Below are 19,989 nucleotides of genomic sequence, written 5' to 3'. Positions count from 1 at the left end.
TAGCAAGGTCGTCACAGGTAGGCCCTTGCACAAACACCCGTCCCTAAAAAAGGTTACCGCAGCCAACCTTTAAAACCCTAGTCGCCTCCCTCAGGGTTGGATGTCCACACCAGGAGGTGGAGCCAGGCGGTTGGCCACGCCCACCGAGGAGTTCACAGGCCCTGAGGCAGGAAAACACAGTAGTCTAGTTTGAGGAGTGAAGTGGAGTGGAGTTCAAGTGCAGACCTGTGCCCAGGTCTGCCAGAGTCTAACACCAGGTGTCTGGGCTGGAGCCCAGTCACCTCTGGTTAGGAGGCATACGGTGGCCTTAGCCTGCAGGAGCCGGGGAGATGGCCAGGTGCAACCGTAAGGGACCGGGACAGGGTAGTGGCCCTCCGGTACCGAACCGGGGAACCGACCGGAAGCCGGAGCACCAGTGGGGGTACTCAGACCCTGAAACGTGGTCCCGAAACTACTGGACCCCGTTAATTAACTGATTGAGGTCTGGACTCTAGGTCCTTTCCCACCCGAGTCCCGAAAGAAGACAAAAGCCCACCGAGAGGGATAACGCCACCGCCCAGGCTTAGAGATCTCACGGGCCAGCGTCTGCGGGCAAACGGGCTCTCCCGACACACAAGGCCAGGGAGCGGGACTCCCGTAGCTGAAGCACGCATGTCCGACTACTAAATAGGTGCAGGAGAAAGGCGGAGACCACTAACCCAACTGGGGGACCAGACGCAGCCGACTGCGGGCACCGACCACCATCTTTTTGGTTTACCAGAAACTCTGTCCATCTTTTAATAGTGAGTACCACTGTGCCCTCGGGCCATGCATCGCCCCGCACCGCCAAGCACCGACACATCACACCAAATGGGTCCCGGGGCCACCACCCCTGCCCACCGAGGGGTTAATACCAAAGCTGCACCACATCCCCCCCGGGGTGCCTAGTCAACAGCAGCAGTGGTGCCCACATTCACCACAACCCATGGGTGGCGTCACAAGCTTTAACCTAAAACCCCCTTCAAAGCGCCAGCCCCTTCCAGAGCGAAGTGACCCCCGGTCCGGAGGAGTTGGAGCCACCGACACACGAGCCCAGATCCGAGCGGCTCGGCTGCGGCCGAGTGCGGGGCAGTACATTTACAAGGGATAAATGTTCGTGACGCCACCTGCGGGTTGCGGTAAGGGGAGTACCGCTGCTGTCGAAGGGAGTACCGGGGCTGATAGTGAGGGGCAGCAAGGTGTCAGTCCGCAGGTAGGGAAGGCCCCGGATAGTGGGGGGAGGTTTGGTGAATGGGTGGCTTGGCCTTGGGAAAGCAGGGTGCAGGGGTCAAGTTGCTCACTGCAGTGGTCTTGGTGCTGGATTAGTTGAAATAAGCAGACACTCACACAGATGGTAAACCAAAGTCTCTATGTACCACAGTCTCTGCAGGGGAGCTCGTCCTGGTCCTGCTCCCAACAGTGTCACTTGGTGAGTCCGGAGCCCTGCCTCCGTGCACAAATTGATTGACCGTTGTGGCCCCTCGGCTTGAAGCTTTCGGGGCCTCGCTACCCGTGTGTATGGCAGCTGAGCTCTTGATGGCTGGCACTTGGGATTTTAGTGGGTTGTGTACCTTGGAGAACCCTATCCCCCGCATTGTGCTGATGCCTCCAATCTCTGAGCTCTTGGGGAAAGATCATAAAGAGACTATCCTCCACAGGTTAATTTTCAAGGCGCCTGAAGCTCTTGCCTGATCTAGGGTCCTGTACCCCGCCGTGCTCGGTACCGGTAAGTTCTTTTGAGCTTGCTGGTGCCGACAGTCCTCCGAGACTAGGTCTGTCGCACCCCTTTCCAATGTCACTGCTACCGGTCCCCGACTCCTGTGGTCCCTGACTACCGTCTGCAACCCAATCTTTCGCCTCCCTGGGAGCTCCAACTCCTCAGCTCCTCACTCTTTGAGGGCTAACTCTCGACTGACTCTGCTCTCCACTTCCTCCCTCCCACGAGTCTGCCTGACCCCTAGGTAGGTGGCCGTGCACCAACTTGACCAACCCACCGGTGTGTCTGTACAGGTCATGGTGTGAGGTGTGGTTTGGATTTGTAGTGCGGATGTTAGTGACACCGTTGTTGGGAACCATGGGGCGAAGGCCCTGCACTCTGGGGGACAGGATGCAGTTCCCTGTAGCACCCTGATATATTCAGGGGCGCTACAGATGCACCACGGATGCTAATCAGCACGGTAGATTTTTGGGGTGTACAGGGGGAGTCAGGCGATAACATATACTTTTATGGAATGCAGCAGAGGAGCTGCTAAAGGTGGTAGTCTTGGTTTATACGTGAAATATCTGATGACAGTTTCCCTTTAAGTTGTATTTCTTCCCACTTGCCCTCAAACTATGTTAATGACATTATTTGCAGTGCCCAGTGACTTCAGTGGGCAACGTTAGAACAACTCTTTATAAATTGTGAAAGATGATTAAATAGTTCATATAACCAAAGAATAACAAAAATTGCCATGAATTTAAAAAAATAAATAATGTTTCATGTCTTACTTTCGGTAGGAAGAAGCCATTCAGGGTGACATCTTGAGTAGTCATATGTGGCAGATTGGTAGGCACAACATTGGCGAATCTCTGAACCTCATGGATTACAGCGTATGTGTACGGCATGTGTTTGCGATGTGCCATCTGAGGCTTAGCTGAACCGATGACCTTCTCAATTTCTTTTTGAACATTTTCTGTTATCAAAGAAAGAAATATCTTATATCATCAAGTCTTAGCTAAAAACAAATACTTTAATATACAGTGATATGAAAAAGTTTGGGCACCCCTATTAATGTTAACCTTTTTTCTTTATACCAATTTGGGTTTTTGCAGCAGCTATTTCAGTTTCATATATCTAATAACTGATGGACTGAGTAATATTTCTGGATTGAAATGAGGTTTATTGTAATAACAGAAAATGTGCAATCTGCATTTAAACTAAATTTGACCGGTGCAAAAGTATGAGCACCCTTATCAGTTTCTTGATTTGAACACTCCTAACTACTTTTTACTGACTTACTAAAGCACTAAATTGGTTTTGTAACCTCATTGAGCTTTGAACATCATAGGCAGGTGTATCCAATCATGAGAAAAGGTATTTAAGGTGGCCACTTGCTAGTTGTTCTCCTATTTGAATCTCCTATGAAGAGTGGCATCATGGGCTCCTCAAAACAACTCTCAAATGATCTGAAAACAAAGGTTATTCAACATAGTTGTTCAGGGGAAGGATACAAAACGTTGTCTCAGAGATTTAGGCTATGTGCGCACTTACCGGATTTTTCGCGGATTTTGCCGCGGATTTGCTGCATGTTTCGCTGCAGAAAATGTTCATAACATCTCTGCAGTGAATCACCAGCAAATCCTATGGAGAAAAAAAATCCTGTGCGCACTGGGCGGAATTTGACAGCTGCATGTTTTGCTGCGGGAATCCCGCAGCAAAAACAAGTGCATGTCACTTCTTTTCCGCACATCGCTGCGGGATTTCACTCCATTGACTCAATGTTAATCATGAAATCCCGCAGGGAATAACGCAGGCAGCAAATTCTGTGCGGTTCACTGCGTTTTCCTGCGTTATTCCCTGCGGTATTTCGCGGTTTACCTCCGGTAATGTACATCACTTGCTTGCGGTTTTGCAGGGAAGTGATGTCATTACAGGAAGAGGAAGCCGTGCACAGAGTAAACACACACAGATCACACACACACAGACATCACAGACATAGAACACATAGACACAGACACATAGAACACACATAGAAAGAAAACGGAAATATAGAAAAAAAAGAACGTGGGCTCCGCTGCATATTTACCTTCCAGCCGAGGTAAGCACACAGCGGCGGCCCGGTATCCTCAGGCTGGGGAGGGAGAGGGGCAGGGTTAATGTCCCCCGCCTCACTCCCCCTCCGGCAGCTGAGAATATCAGCCGCAGCTGCCCCGGCACTGTCGCATCCATTATGCGGCACTGCCGGCGTGTCCTCGGCTCTTCTTGCCACCGTGTAGCAGTGGTGACAAGGTAATACAAGGGGTTAATGGTGATGGGGGACCACCGCCATTAACCCCAGGCTTGATCATGGCAGCGTCTATGTGACAGCTGACATGATCAACCCGTAAGTAAAGTGAAAAAAACACAGACACCGAAAAATCCTTTATTTTAAATAAAACCAACAAGCCTCGTTCACCATTTTATTAACCCCCCCAAACAAAGCTCCGGCGTAATCCACACTGCTCCGACATCCACAGCTCCGGCTCCGGCGTCCTGCACTGCTGACATCCAGCCGCTACTGTCACAGACACAGGCTGAATGCAGCAGACAGCAGAGGTAATTACCGGTCATTTCCCACGGCCGGTAATGTGAACTCACTGCCGACCGTGGGAAATGCAGCGATCTGTCATCTATCTATCTATCTATCTATCTATCCCTCTGTCTGTCTATCTATCTATCTATCTATCTATCCCTCTATCTATTCTTCTGTCTATCTACTATCAGAATTAAATGTATTTTTTTTTTTTTTTTTTTCTTCAATGTGCTTTATTGCATTGAATGCAATAAAGCACATCCCAACCCGCACGCGGCAATACCGCGAACAATACCGCGGTAAAGCCGCGGCAAACCGCGGCAAACCGCATGCGGTTTTCGGGTGCGGTTTCCCGCGGTTTTTTACCGCGGGTGCGGTAATCTTTGAGAGGATGCGGAATTTTCTCAAGAAAATTCCATTTCCCAGTGCGCACAGAGCCTTAAACTGTCAGTTTCCACTGTGAGGAACATAGTAAGGAAATGGAAGAACACAGCTCCAGTTCTTGTTAAGCCCAGAAGTGCCTAAACTTTTTCATATGACTGTAGTTTCCAATTCTAGTTATATGGAATGATGATTTGTAAGCCCCCTCCATCCACCAACCTATTTCTACCTTTTTTTCAGGACGTGTAATAAATAGAGAGGAGCGGACTCACATATAACCAGGACCGGTGGGTCCATGTTCTTTTTTAAACAAAATCCGGATCCATTCCAAAATTCAGTCCCCATATAAGTCTAAGGGGATCAGAATCCGGAGATTAAAAATAGTGGTAGAAGGGATAGGGGAATGGGAGCAAGCACACTGTACTTACCAAGGCTCCGGCATGTCTGTATACTGCTCCCAGGTCTCGCTTTCACTTCCGGGGCCGGTAATTACTGCTCATGCATATGCACTGCTTTCCCGCCCACCGGTGCCTGTGATTGGTTGCAGTCAGACGGCGCCCACCCTGAGTGGCAGCATGTCAGCTGACTGCAACCAGTCATGAGCACCAAGATAGCTGGTGGGTGGGGAAATCTGTGTAAATGTCTGCAGGTCAATATTGTGATAGAGGCATGTTGAAATGAAGTCATACCTGTAAGGAGCCCATACACTCTAGCATCTACCGTGAGCCTAGAATGTAGGGGCCCCTTACAGGTTAGTGGGCATGACTCGCTTGCTTGGTTGGCTTTGCAATGTTTCCTCTCATCCACCGTAATCATGCCAAGAGGGGCTTTGCCCCCCTGCACCTCCCTATCTGGGGGTCTCACTCCAGAACCCCACGTCTATTATAAACAACGTGGACTTGGAGAAATAATGTATCTTCTGGCTGGAAACGTCAGACTGCATTTAGAACATGCCCCTACCATGTGATAGGGGTGTGTTGAAACGTCATACCTAGAAAGAGCTCGTACACTCTAGCATCTACCATCAGTATCGTGGTATAAAAATAAATAAAATAATTGGCGTAGGGTCCCCCCATATTCTGATATCCAGCACAGGTAAAGCCCATGGCCGTGTGCCTATCTTGGCTGTGTATCAAAATAAAAGAAACCGCATGAAACTTTTTTTTTTAATGAATAATTTAAAAAAACGACGTGCAGTCCCCCCCCCATTATGATACACAGCCATGATAAAGCACAACAGCTGGGGAATTGGTATTGTCAGGCTGGGGAGGTCAAGCCTAAAAATATCAGTCTCCAGCTGCCAAGAATTGTTGCCTCCATTAGATGTAACAAGCCCAGTGCTTTACCTGGCTCTTCCCAATTGTCCTGATGCGGTGGCAATCAGGGTAATATAAGGGGTTAATTAGAGCTCCCAGCTGTCACTAAGTCCTAGATTAGTGATGGCAGGCATCTATGAGACACCTCCAACCCTAATCTGTAAGGGAAAGTAAATAAACACAAACGCCGAAAAAATCCTTTATTTGGAATAAAATATAAAAAAATACCCTCTTTCACCCCTTTTTAAATCTTAAAATACCTGTGGGTCTGACTTTATCCACACGAGATCCCACAATGATTCCAGCTCTGCTACATTTGAGCCTCTGTAATAAACAGAAGCGGTTCCGCACTGAACCGTGCAATACCTTACACCGAATACCTTGAAACAGCCTCAGTCCTCCTTTTAGTAGAAATTGTAATGGGTGCACGTTGTCGAGGAAAGGAGATATCCAGAACAGAAGTCCATAAAGTAGAAAACCACGGCATACACCATCCAAGATCCAGAAAGTGCTTTTATTCCATATAACGTGCAGGTAAAAAGAAGCAGACAAGGTGGAAAACGGCTGTCATTCTTGGGAGGCCTGCACCCGACGCTCTCTTCCTCACTATTTTACCTGCACGTTTTATGGAATAAAAGCACTTTCTGGATCTTGGATGGTGTATGCCGTGGTTTTCTACTTTATGGACTTCTCCTCTCTACATTTGAGCCTCACAGCTGGAATATATGTGAGCGCCAGAGCATGAATGAGCCGCATTGATCAGCGGTGACGTCACTCAGGCCTCCACCTATGTAACCTGACCTCAGAGGACCTCTGATGGCATTATTAAACTCAATGAACTCACCTGCATCTTCTGGCATAAAAAACTGCATTTTTTTTTTGTCAAGAGATGCAGATTTGGTGCTGAAATTTTTACACAATATTCTTGCATTCATTTCACACTTCCTGGCAAAAAAATAATTTGCATCACTACCGCATCATATTTCATACATTATTAATGTGTTTTTTTGCCAGTAGGTGTAGATTGGGTCCATGAATCTTGTGTCAAAATTTCATCATCAAATTTGCATCTCTTGGCTCAAAAATACAAAAAAAAAATGTTTTTTTTGCCAGGAAGTGCAAATTTGCTGCTGAAATCTAGTGCAGACATTTCAGCAGCAAATTTGAACCTCCTGGTAGACAACTACATCGGGGGATCCAATATGGCCGCCGATGAAGGAGGACGTGTGAAGGAACTCCCACACATCTAACGCCATCGGAGCCCTAACGCACAAAAAATAGCAACTGGGACCCACACACAGCATCCCTGAATCTGAAGCGTCTAAAAGCCGCATATTACGGGGCGAGACCCACCTTGAAGCCCCGTGGGCCACCATCTCTGGAGGAGGCCCAGATACACGCGGGAGACGCCGGGCCTGGAGTGAGGTGATCGGGTTCCTGTCGGGGGAGAGCCGCCGGGAGAGAGCCACAGCGCACCCACTGGAGCTGAGGAGGAAGCCGCAGGAAGGAGGCCTGTGTCCAGTCACAAACCGGAGAAGCAGAAGGAGGGATCGCGATAGCCGTGGCGTCTAGGAAGGTGCGGGCGCCATCTTGTAAGGCGAGAGCGGTGAACAGAGGAGTGGTTTGGTGTGCAGGAGAAACAAAGGGGGTCCCGTGCACTCACCGGTGGAGGAGGAGAGCTCGACTGGCCTGTCCGGGTGAAGAGGAGCTGTCGGAGAGACAGGAACTGGAGGCAGTGCTGGAGGACTGCTGGAGGTGACTGGGCCTGAGCGGAGGCGAAACGGGGGAGAGAGGCGACGCACCGGGCCTTGGACCAGGAGGAAGCGGGTGAGTGCGGCCCCACAGGGCACGGGAGCGGCGGTGACTCTGGGGAATCTAAACACCTGGGGGAGCATTAAATCACCGGTGCACAACTAAAGCAAACCATACAGGCCTCATTGCCTCCCCTCAGGGCCTGCATGATAACCCTCACCCCAGTAGCACTTGTAGCGCTGGCCTGTCAGTAAGAGTAAGGGCCAGGAGCTGCAATAAAGGGGCCTTTGCTGGCTAAACAGGGTGAGTGAAAGGCACTCAGGCGGTGTGGAAGCCCTGACCTGGGGAAGGGACAGAAAAACCCTTTAAGGGGACAGCAAATCTTGGGGCCCAGAAATAAACTGTGCTCTCACACCATTTGAAGAGTGCAGCTCCCATCTCCCTGTAACCTCATATTATATGTGGTGAGACCCTAAGCACAGGAGGAGCAAAAGAGACCAGAAAGAGTGCTGGAATTGCTCTACTCACAGACCCCCCTCCAGAATTAACCCCAGAAGAACCCTGCCACCCTACCATCAGGTGGCATTAGGCTTCCAGTATTACCAAGGAGTGAGGCCCGGCGCCACCTGCAGCCCGACAGAAGTATTTACACATAGAGAACAATCCTCTTCCACTGCAATAGCAGTTATATCCAATACCTCAAGAGGGGAATCTTACTTTATTCTCTTATAACATCATACCCTGAGAAGTTAGTATGACTTAAACCCACCAGAAATAATAACCGGATAGGGGTCAATTTCTTTAGCTGAGTGGCAGAGCATAGAGGATGGTGAAAATTGGAAATAAACCAGTGGGAGCCACTTATAGATCTGTATCGTCATCCACTCAAGCGGATTTTCATAAATTTATCAAAAAACATGCAGAATCCAAAACAGATGTCATCTCTGCTCTCTGCTCCACCTACAAAGGAAGACTCGGAGTCTGAGGTAGAGAGCGACATGGAGGAGACAGGAAAGCAGAAGGAGCAACCTCTGTCAAGATCGTTTATGAAACACCTCCTTGCAAAAACCATGGCACCTGTACTTAAAGACCTCACGGACATTAAGCAGGATGTGGCGCAAATTGGTCACAGAGTAGATGCGTTGGAGGCCGCCAATTCTGTTGCAGTTCACCAAGTAAACTCTACCCTCACCTGTCTCCAGGTCCATGAAGGTCATATCAATCAAATCTACAACACCTTGGAAGACCACGAGAATAGGGAACGAAGGAACAATCTTCGCATTAAAGGACTGCCAGAGTTGGTCGCCGCAGAAGCGTTAGACTCCGCTCTCAAAGAAATATTTACCAAACTGCTCCTCCAAGATGACCCAAACTCATTGGAGATAGTCAGGGCACACAGGTCTCTGAGGCCCAGACCCAAGCTGTCTGAACCCCCCTGGGACACTACATGCCGCTTCTTGGTCTTTCAAGTTAAAGAACTGGTGCTCAAAAGAGCCAGGGAGGCTGAAAGTATCACCTACGAAGGAGCCAATATCTTAATATTTCAAGATCTCGCTGCCTCCACACTCACCAAAAGACGGGCACTCAAACCTTTCACAGAAGCCCTGTGCCTGAAGCAATTCCAATATAGGTGGCTGTTCCCTTTTGGGATTGCAGTCACTGCCATGGATAAAAGATATCAGGCCAGAACATCAACAGAAAATCTTAAAATCTGTGAAGAGCTGAGCATCGCTTTTGGAAAAACCCCCAGACCTGGAGGTAACACAACTTGCATCCACGGTCCAACCACTGCCGATTCCGACCCCATGGCAAACAGTAACCACACCCAAAGCCCAGAAGCACAAGCAAAAAGCAGCAAAAATGCTACTGCTTAACTCAACAAGCAAGCAGGTCTGATGCACTTTCGTCGCTTCTTTCTAAAACAGGCATACTTCCAGCCACACTCCTTCTCGGTGGAAATAGTAAGGAGTGGGGGTCTGAGCTCCTTTAGAGAACTGATTTGACTCTCAAATATTCCATTATTTCTACTTTTCGGTGTTGAGACAGACCTGCTCTTTCTTCACCAGTACTGGGGGAACCCCCCACGTGCGGAACTCTGAAGCTAGAGTTTCCTCAATGGCTTTTCTGAACTCGCCTTGGAGGTGATACTCCAGAGTCAATATCCTGAGGAGACTTCTCAAAGAAGTCACGCCCACTATCATCATCCCCTGCATCTAGGAACCCAGAACTGATCTGTTGTTCAAAGTTACTTGACCTTTAAGATTCTCACCTATCCGGTCACAAGTTAAACCGAACTTATGTTGTTAAATATTAACATTGTTTTACTTCTTTTTCTAGAATTGAACATTTTGTGTTGTCATCCCCCTTCTTCCCTGGTCTTCCCTTACCCCCCTCCAACATACGGCTTTGAGAGGTATCCTTGCTGGCGAACCGTCGTCCGGTATGCACTTCACCATGGCTTCTACACATAAGGTAATAAAAGTAGCCAGTCACAACACGCATGGTTTCAATTCTCCCATTCCGCGATCACAAGCTTTGGATAGATACCACAGGGAAGGTATCGGAATTCTAAATCATTACAACCAGTGGTTTCATGCCCCAACCCCACAAAAAGGCTCCAGAGGAGTTTCCATTACCATCTCAAAAAATATCCCGTTCTCAGTAATCGAATACAAAGCAGACCCAGATGGTAGATACATCTTTGTTAAAGGTCCTACTGGCAGATCCTTGATTACGATTGGAAGCATATATGCTCCAAACAGGAAACAAATTAAGTGGATTTTGTCTACTATTAAGAAATTTGGTCTCTTTTCGAAGGGATTGCTTTTCTTTTGTGGAGACCTGAATCTATCATTGGATCCCTCTGTGGACTCCACAGCAAAGAGGTATCATATATCCTTGAGAGACTTGTCCCGGGTTAAAAGCTCTCTGCAACAGCTATCGCTGTGGGACTCATGGAGATATTTTCACCCCTCCGACCGAGATTACACTTATTACTCCCACCCGCACAATTCTTACCACAGAATCGAATACATATTCATAACTAAATCCCTTTTGCCTGCAGTGCTTAAGGCTGATATCCTTCTGGCAGTCTAATCGGATCACTCGATAGTCACAACCCACCTCACACTCCAGAAACCTCACTCAGGCATCAGATCATGGAGGCTTAATGAGTCTATTTTGTCTTCCGCTGATAACAAGAAACGCATACAAACTGCTCTAGAAGATTATTTTCGAATAAATGAGACCCCAGAGGTTCCATCCCCTACCCTTTGGGAAGCGCATAAGGCGGTAATTAGGGGGGAGATGATTTCCATAGCATCACATTCAAATAGAATAAGGAAAAATACACTTCATCAGCTGTACGAAGAAATAGCTGCCCTGGAACTATTACATAAGAGATCCCAGAGGAGTTTGGTACTGGAACAGTTGGCCGCTAAAAGGCAAAGTCTGAAAGACCTGCTTAACCAGCAATCAGCCAAGTTCTACATGAACTGGAAAAATAAGTTATATGTACATGGAGACAGGGCATCAAAATTGATGATGTCTTTAATCAAAAAGCGTCAAACGCGCACCTTTGTCCAATCACTTAAATTAGCAGGGGGTGGCTGTACCACGGACCCCTCTGGGATCTCGGCAGAATTTTTAAAATTTTATACAGATCTTTATCAAATTCGCCCGAACGAGACACACTTAGAAAAAGAAAGAGAATTCCCCACATCCATGACTTTCTTTCCAAACTGCAGCTCCCCAAACTATCCTCGGATCAACAAACAGTCCTCTCCAGACCCTTTACCCTTGCGGAACTCCAGTCCACCTTGTCCAGAACCCCTCAGGGGAAAGCGCCGGGGCCTGATGGTCTCCCGGTAACTTACTATAAAGCATTTCCTGGTACGCTAATGCCTCATACTAACATACTTAACATGTGTAATGCCGTCATGGCTGGACATCCCTTTCATAAACAGGCCTTAGAGGCCCACATTTCGCTGATTCACAAAGAAGGGAAAGACCCGGAACTCTGCAGCAATTATAGACCAATTTCTCTCCTGAACGTTGACTTAAAAATCATTGCTAGTATGATTGCCAACAAAATAGCCGAATTCCTTCCCACTCTTATTTCCACTGACCAGACAGGTTTCGTAAAGGGACGGGAAGGCAAGGACAACGCTATACGTGTTTTGCATCTCCTCCAACACACTAATTTAAAAAAAAAACCCTGGTTCTCCTGGGCACAGATGCTGAGAAAGTGTTTGACAGGGTGGACTGGACTTTCCTTAAGGGGACCCTCACGCATATGCTTTTAACCCAGCCCCTTATCCAGGCTATAATGCAAATGTACACATATCCGTCGGCAAGAATTAAACTCAACAATTCCTTAACTGCCCCATTTGACATACAGAATGGGGCCAGACAGGGATGCCTTCTGTCCCCTACCCTTTTTCTCTTGGTAATGGAACCCCTGATACAAGCAATTAAAAAATGCGGGGATATCCAGGGAATAGACGTAGGAGGCGTAACGCACAAAACCGCGGCTTTCGCGGATGATCTTCTTGTTATCTTGTCACGTACAACAAGAGGCCTCTCAGCGCTCATGACAATTCTGGCAGAATACGGTTCCCTATCTAATTTTAAAATAAATCCGTCTAAATCGGAAGCCCTTGGTCTAAACATCACCACACACCTAATTAACAGCCTTAAAATCAACTTTACGTTCCGCTGGCCACCAAAGTATATTACATATCTGGGCATTAAGATTGGTCAAAGCACTAAAACTCTTTACAAACTTAATTTCAAACCCTTGCTCCCAAAGGTTTCAGATTGTATCAGTTCCTGGAGGGCCCCATACTTATCGTGGATTGGGCGAAAGAACCTGATAAAGAGTATAATCCTCCCAAAATTCGTATATTTATTCCAAATGCTGCCAATTCCGGTCCCAGAATCATACCTATGGGGAGATAAGGTATGCACACCAGTGACTATGTAAGGGGAATACATGAAATAGCAGGAACTGCTGTGTGAATACTGACTTGAAAAATCCAATAGCTATATGCAAGAGTGAATATGTGAAAAATGGAATCTGCATTACTGCCATGAACATATGAATCCAGAGAAATTTAGCTACTGAATTGATCAATGCAATAGAGCCCCAACACTACGCCAAAGTATTTCTCTACGTTGGGGTCCCTAGCTTGTGTGTGTCCTCTCATGCAGTTAAAAAACTTACCGTGTATGGGAAGCTGAGACCCAGGCTATTTATGCGTATGATATGGATTGGCAATAGGTGTGGTTGGGGAGGGTTCACAAACGAAAAAATACTAACAAATAGGAATAACGTTTGGAACACCATTCTAAGTCCGAACTGGGTGCAAAAAGCTTTTTTAACTGCATGAGAGGACACACACAAGCTAGGGACCCCAACGTAGAGAAATACTTTGGCGTAGTGTTGGGGCTCTATTGCATTGATCAATTCAGTAGCTAAATTTCTCTTGATTCATATGTTCATGGCAGTAATGCAGATTCCATTTTTCACATATTCACTCTTGCATATAGCTATTGGATTTTTCAAGTCAGTATTCACACAGCAGTTCTTGCTATTTCATGTATTCCCCTTACATAGTCACTGGTGTGCATACCTTATCTCCCCATAGTGATTTTTTTTTAGGTTTTTGCACCCAGTTCGGACTTAGAATGGTGTTCCAAACGTTATTCCTATTTGTTAGTATTTTTTCGTTTGTGAACCCTCCCCAACCACACCTATTGCCAATCCATATCATACGCATAAATAGCCTGGGTCTCAGCTTCCCATACACGGTAGGTTTTTTAACTGCATGAGAGGACACACACAAGCTAGGGACCCCAACGTAGAGAAATACTTTGGCGTAGTGTTGGGGCTCTATTGCATTGATCAATTCAGTAGCTAAATTTCTCTTGATTCATATGTTCATGGCAGTAATGCAGATTCCATTTTTCACATATTCACTCTTGCATATAGCTATTGGATTTTTCAAGTCAGTATTCACACAGCAGTTCCTGCTATTTCATGTATTCCCCTTACATAGTCACTGGTGTGCATACCTTATCTCCCCATAGTGATGTTTTTTTAGGTTTTTGCACCCAATTCAGACTTAGAATGGTGTTCCAAACGTTATTCCTATTTGCCAGAATCATACCTAGCCCAGGCCAATTCACTTATTAGAAATTTTATTTGGAACAACAAACGATCCTGCATAAATTTCCGTACCTTATCATTGCCCAAACGTGTTGGGGGAATGGGGGCGCCAAATATCCGTTTATATTATCATGCGGCACTAGCTACTAGAGCACTAGATTGGATTTGGAGACCCAAAGAGAAGACATGGGTCATTGTTGAGGATTGTCTGGCCCCAATTCCCCTCCGCTCCCTTTTGTTTTTACCACCCGAACTTGGACAAGAAAAAAGCAATCACTAACATATTAACGAGAGCCACGCTATCGGAATGGAGAAGCCTAGTAAAGATACTTGCCCCCATATGGGTCCCCATTGACTCATATTTCAGATATACTGTGCCTCCGTCATACATACATGGGTCCACATACTAAGAATTGGCCCTTTAGCTTTGACATTCCTGTGCACGAGTTGATGGAAGATGGAGCTCTACTAACATATCAAGAACTACGTACCTCTCCTAGACTCGCTAACCTGACCTTTCTTCATTATAATAGAATAAAAAACTTTGTTCGCTGCCTGCAACTAGAAGGGAGCCCGCCAAGATCGCTTACAAAATTTGAGACACTATGCTCTCAATTGAAACCCCCCACAAAGGTCCTTTCCCAAATTTACAATTCACTGGTTTCTGACAGTACATCCAAGAAGAGGGCCTATGTGGAAAATTGGGAGAAAGACATGGGCACTGTTTTTTCTGATCAACAGGTTAACCTTATTTATAGACGCTCACATGGCCCCTCACGATGTATCAGAATTCAGGAAAACTCATATAAAGTGGTAACTAGATGGTACGCTACGCCGGTGCAGTCGCATCAATGGTACTCGTCCTCTTCCTCACTGTGCTGGAGATGTGGTGCAGAGAAGGGCACGTACATTCAGATATGGTGGGGTTGCCCAATAATTAGTTCTTTTTGCCGAGAAATCTCAATACTTGTTTCGTCTCTTGTGGGCAGTAAAATTCAACTCACCCCGGAAATGGCCTTACTCAATTTCCCGATTTAGCCAGCTGATAATTCTCTGTCAAAGTTGGCGGCCTTTGTAGTAGCAGTGGGTGAACTCTTGATCCCCACCCTCTGGCTCACTGCCAATATTCTGTCAAAAAAGCAGGTGCTCAGCAAAATGGACCTGTTATTTCGAATGGAAGAACTGGCTTCACTCTCAGCTCACATTAAATTCTTTTTACAAGGTTTGGAACCCTTGGATTGCTTTCAGGAAATCCGCAGGATACCTTTCAATAATTGCAGCAGAAGAGTAATACTAGGTTGGGGTATATAAGTGACAGGCAGTACTAATCTTCGCCAATCCCTTCCTCTTTCGCTCAAATGCCCTCAGAGCCCACCTTTTCTTCATGCCCGTACCCACTCCCCCCCACCTCCCCACTTACCCCTCTCCTTCCCCTTGTCTTTTGTGTAGTTTTGTTGAATAGACTTGGTTGATAATTGATTTGAATACATGCCATGGCCATCCTCGCTGTTTTTTATTTTCTTTTTTCTCCGTTTAGCTTCAATCTAATAATGGCCAGGGTATGAAGTAATGTAAACTGTCATTGTTCTTAATCTACTGAATATATTCTGATGAGATATGCATATTCATTAATGAAAAATGTTATTTTGCTTGTATTTGAAAATCCAAAAATAAAACATTGAAAAGAAAAGACAACTACATCAAAACTGAGGCAAAAAAAACGAGGCAAAAACCGAGGCAAAAAAATGCATAAAAAACTGCGTATTTTTTGGCTGCAGGTGTAGATTGGGTGCAGGAATATGTTGTAAAATTGTCATTATTAAATTTGCATCTCTGGACCCAAAAATACAAAAAAAACTGCATCAAAACCGTGGCAGGCAAAAAAACCACAACAAAGAATGCATAAAAAAACGTGTTTTTTTTCACAGGAGGTATAGATTGATTGCAGGAATATGGTGTAAAATTTTCAGCACCAAATCTTCATCTCTTGGCAAAACCCTCCTGCGGTTTTCTGCCAGGAGATGCAGGTCTCACCTGAGGTGAGGTCACTGACTTTACTGAGGTCACCTGAGGTCAGGTTACCTGCTGTTACAGGTGGAGGACTGTGGGAACCACCAGCTGTGACAGCAAATCATCTGAGTGATGTCACCTCTGATCACGACTCAGTCTCTGTCTGCACTCCCAGTGGTCAGTCATGCTCTACGGCCGCTCATTGTGACTTACATGTAACTGAGCTGAATCATCTTGGAACCTCGTGTGGATTACGTCAGACCTGCAGTGGTGTTTGTGGGGTTAATAAAGTCGTGAAAGAAGGTGTTTTATGTATTTTATTCCAAATAAAGGAATTTCTGGTGTTTGTGTTTATTTACTTTCATTTACAGATTAGTGATGAGGGGGTGTCTCATAGATGCCTGTCATCACTAATCCAGGACTTAGTGGCTGCTGTGGGCTACCATTGACTCCCTCATTACCTCGAATGCCACCCCACCAGGACAACTGGAAAAAGCAGGGTAAAGTGGCGAGTTTGTTGTGTGGTGCCCCTGGGGCTTCAGACGCCACAGGGTACTGCACCTCCATTAAGGTGTGGTACTTATCCCAGGTCTAAGGAAGGTCAGTACCGGTTTCACCAACATACACATACACAACACAACACAGTGAGTTGCCCTCCCCAATGGGGACCGGACCAGGCTCGGGTCACAGAAGGGGGTCATCACAGTGGTTGGGTTTACAGGACGCCACAGCAATAAAGGCTCCCAATCCACTGACTCAGGGTCAGGGAGAAGCAACCACCAGGGGGAGTTAGGAGCACACAATGGGAAAAGCAGGTTGACCTAGTGAGAGTAGTGAACCAGCTGGTGGCAGGGGCTGGGGGCAACAGCTTTGAACACAGTCACGACTTCAGGAGAGAACAGCTACAGACGCCGAGCAGTATGGATGTTTCGCGAGGCAGCTCTGTGGGCCAAGGCGTTTCAACGCGGTCGTTGAGAAGCAGGAGGCTGCTTCCACAGGACTGGCGCTGTCGGGGTACAGAACCCTAGGGCAGGCATACTTCAAGTTGTGTACCAACTCTGCAAGTATTGCAGGAACAGGCTAGAAAAGTCGCCGGACCGGTCCCACCATTCCTGGAGCAAAATAGCATTTATGATCCGGGGCTGAGGTCTTTGACCAGCCCCACTGTGGAACCATGCTATCAGCATACAGGATGGGACACTTTACGGACACAGGGATCCCCAAGTGCTTTACGCCACGGGGACCCGATACTTAGCGCATCAAAGGAGGAAAAGCCCATAGGCTGACAAACCGGACCTGACCTTCCACAGATTCGGAATCGGCTGGAGCACATCGTGGCAGAGACCGGTACTCTGGGGCAGCACCTGAACTACCAGTGAGTAAAAGACTTGGAACCGCAACCCCTGTCTCTGCCTCTCTTTTGCTGGCGTCGTCGCCCAGCGCTGCGGCGCCAGCGGGGACTACCACCACCCCCGTCCGTCCTCCATCATCCTCCCCAGGGTAACCCCGCTCCGCCTGTGGGGAGCGACACCATCCCGGCTGCGACCTTCACCATCAGCCCCGGAAAGCACCACCCGCAGCGGCGGCCCATCCCTGGCCGCAGACCACAGGAGGCATCACAATCTAAAAAGACTTTCCTCATCGTCACTACCACCTCCATCCTCCATCTTTCCTCCCATCCACTGCCTTCCCTCCATTCTGTACGCCTCGGGATCACGAAACCAGGCCAGGCCAGCCTGGTTTCGTGATCCCGAGTCGAGTGAAAAACTCCTTGACCCCAGGGTATTACAGTTGCATCTAATAGACGCGAGAATTTCGGGGCGGCTGCAGGTTGCAATTATTAGGCTGGGGTCGGCCAATAACCAGGAGTCTCCCCAGCCTGAGAATACCTGCCTGTCTGGCTTTATCTTGGCTGGGTATCAAAATTGGGGGGGGAACTGCACTTTGTTTTTAAAATTATTTATTTAAATAATGAAAAAAAAAAAGTCGCATGCAGTTCCTCTTATTTTAGTACACAGACAAGATGAGTGCAAGGCTGGGGGCTGCACCCTGGAGCCATAGGCTTTAATTGTGCTGAGTATCATAATATGGGTGAACCCTGCGCCAAATGTTTTAGTTTATTTTTAACTTACGATATTGACCTGCAGACAGAGCCTGTGAGTGGTTGCAGGCAGACACCGTCACACAGGCTGGGGGCTCGTCTGACTGCAACCAATCACAGACGTCAGGATAGACAGTGGGCGGGGAAAACAGGAAAAGTAGTGCATATGCAATGACCTTAATGCACAGTACCGGAAGTGAATGTGCGACCTGGAAGCAGTGTGCTGCCATGACGGAGCCTCAGTACATATGAAGTGCTCGCTTATTTTTTTTAATTTCTCGAGTGCCGGATCTGGATCAGTTACACAGACTGCTTCCTATGCTCCCATATTACACAGACTGATTCTCGCATATTACACAGACTGCTCCCTATGCTCCTCTCATGTTACACAGACTGCTTCCTATGCTCCTCTCATGTTACACAGACTGCTCCCTATGCCTTTTTGCCTTTCCATGTTACACAAACTGCTCATCATGCTCCTCTCATGTTACGCAGATTGCTTCATTGGTCTTTCTACATTACACAGATTGTCCCTATGCTCCTCTAATTTTACAATGACTACTCCCTATGCCTTTCCATGTTACACATTCTAGTCACTATTCTCCTCCCATGTTACACATACTAGTCACTATTCTCCTCACATGTTACACATACTAGTCACTATTCTCCTCCCCTGTTACACATACTAGTCACTATTCTCCTCCCCTGTTACACATACTAGTCACTATTCTCCTCCCCTGTTACACATACTAGTCACTATTCTCCTCCCATGTTACACATACTAGTCACTATTCTCCTCCCATGTTACACATACTAGTCACTATTCTCCTCCCATGTTACACATACTAGTCACTATTCTCCTCACATGTTACACATCCTAGTCACTATTCTCCTCCCATGTTACACATACTAGTCACTATTCTCCTCCCCTGTTACACATACTAGTCACTATTCTCCTCACATGTTACACATCCTAGTCACTATTCTCCTCACATGTTACACATACTAGTCACTATTCTCCTCCCCTGTTACACATACTAGTCACTATTCTCCTCCCATGTTACACATACTAGTCACTATTCTCCTCCCATGTTACACATACTAGTCACTATTCTCCTCCCATGTTACACATACTAGTCACTATTCTCCTCCCATGTTACACATACTAGTCACTATTCTCCTCCCATGTTACACATCCTAGTCACTATTCTCCTCCCATGTTACACATACTATGTTACACATACACACTAATCTCCTCCTATGTTACATAGACTGCTCCCTATGCCCCTTTTATGTTTCTTATATTTCCCAATTTACAAAGACTGCTTCCTTGGCCTTTCTACATTACACAGATTGTCCCTATGCTCCTCTCATTTTATAAAGACTACTCCCTATGCCTTGCCATGTTACACAGACTGCTCCCTATAATCCTACCATGTTACATAGACTACTTCCTATGTTCCTCCCAAGTTACACAGACTGCTCCCGTTTCTTCTCCTATTTAATGGAGACTGCTTCCCATGCTCCTCCCACATCCCACATCCCACAGACTGATCCCTATTCTCCTACCAAGTTACACAGAGCACTTCCTATGCCTATCCATGTTACACAGACTGTTCCCAAGGCCCTGTACCTCCTCATTTTTAGGGTATGACATTTTTTTTTTTTTTAATCCATGCTTCAAACACCAACCATAAAGAATCCTGGTGGTAACCTGTATAACACGTTGTCTTGACGTACAAATTGTGATGTGCTGACATACAGTATGTCCATTTTAGGGACACACCAGTTGAACACCCTTTTCTGTTTTCAATAAATATGAAAAACCCAGAGGGAAAAAACATGTGTATTGTAAGGGGTACTTTTCACGTTGCGACATCGCTACTGCGATCTCGTCTGGGTCAAATCGAAAGTGACGCAAATCCGGCGCCGGTAACAACGTCGCAAAGTGTAAAGCCTAGGAGAGAA

General features: G+C 46.8%; 1 protein-coding gene across 2 annotated transcripts in view; it reads right to left on the bottom strand.

Annotated features, from left to right (window-relative positions):
• Positions 1-19,989, bottom strand: part of LOC142296993 (cytochrome P450 2K4-like) — a 206,169-nt gene that overhangs the window by 24,567 nt on the left and 161,613 nt on the right. For both annotated transcript variants that reach the window (XM_075341190.1, XM_075341191.1), the window contains one exon: positions 2,509-2,693. In XM_075341190.1, the coding sequence (XP_075197305.1) occupies positions 2,509-2,693 (185 nt within the window). The remainder of the gene's footprint in view (positions 1-2,508; positions 2,694-19,989) is intronic.

The sequence above is a fragment of the Anomaloglossus baeobatrachus genome, chromosome 3 (genome assembly GCF_048569485.1).
Source record: "Anomaloglossus baeobatrachus isolate aAnoBae1 chromosome 3, aAnoBae1.hap1, whole genome shotgun sequence".
NCBI lineage: Eukaryota > Metazoa > Chordata > Amphibia > Anura > Aromobatidae > Anomaloglossus > Anomaloglossus baeobatrachus.
This window is presented reverse-complemented; position numbering and strand designations above follow the sequence as displayed.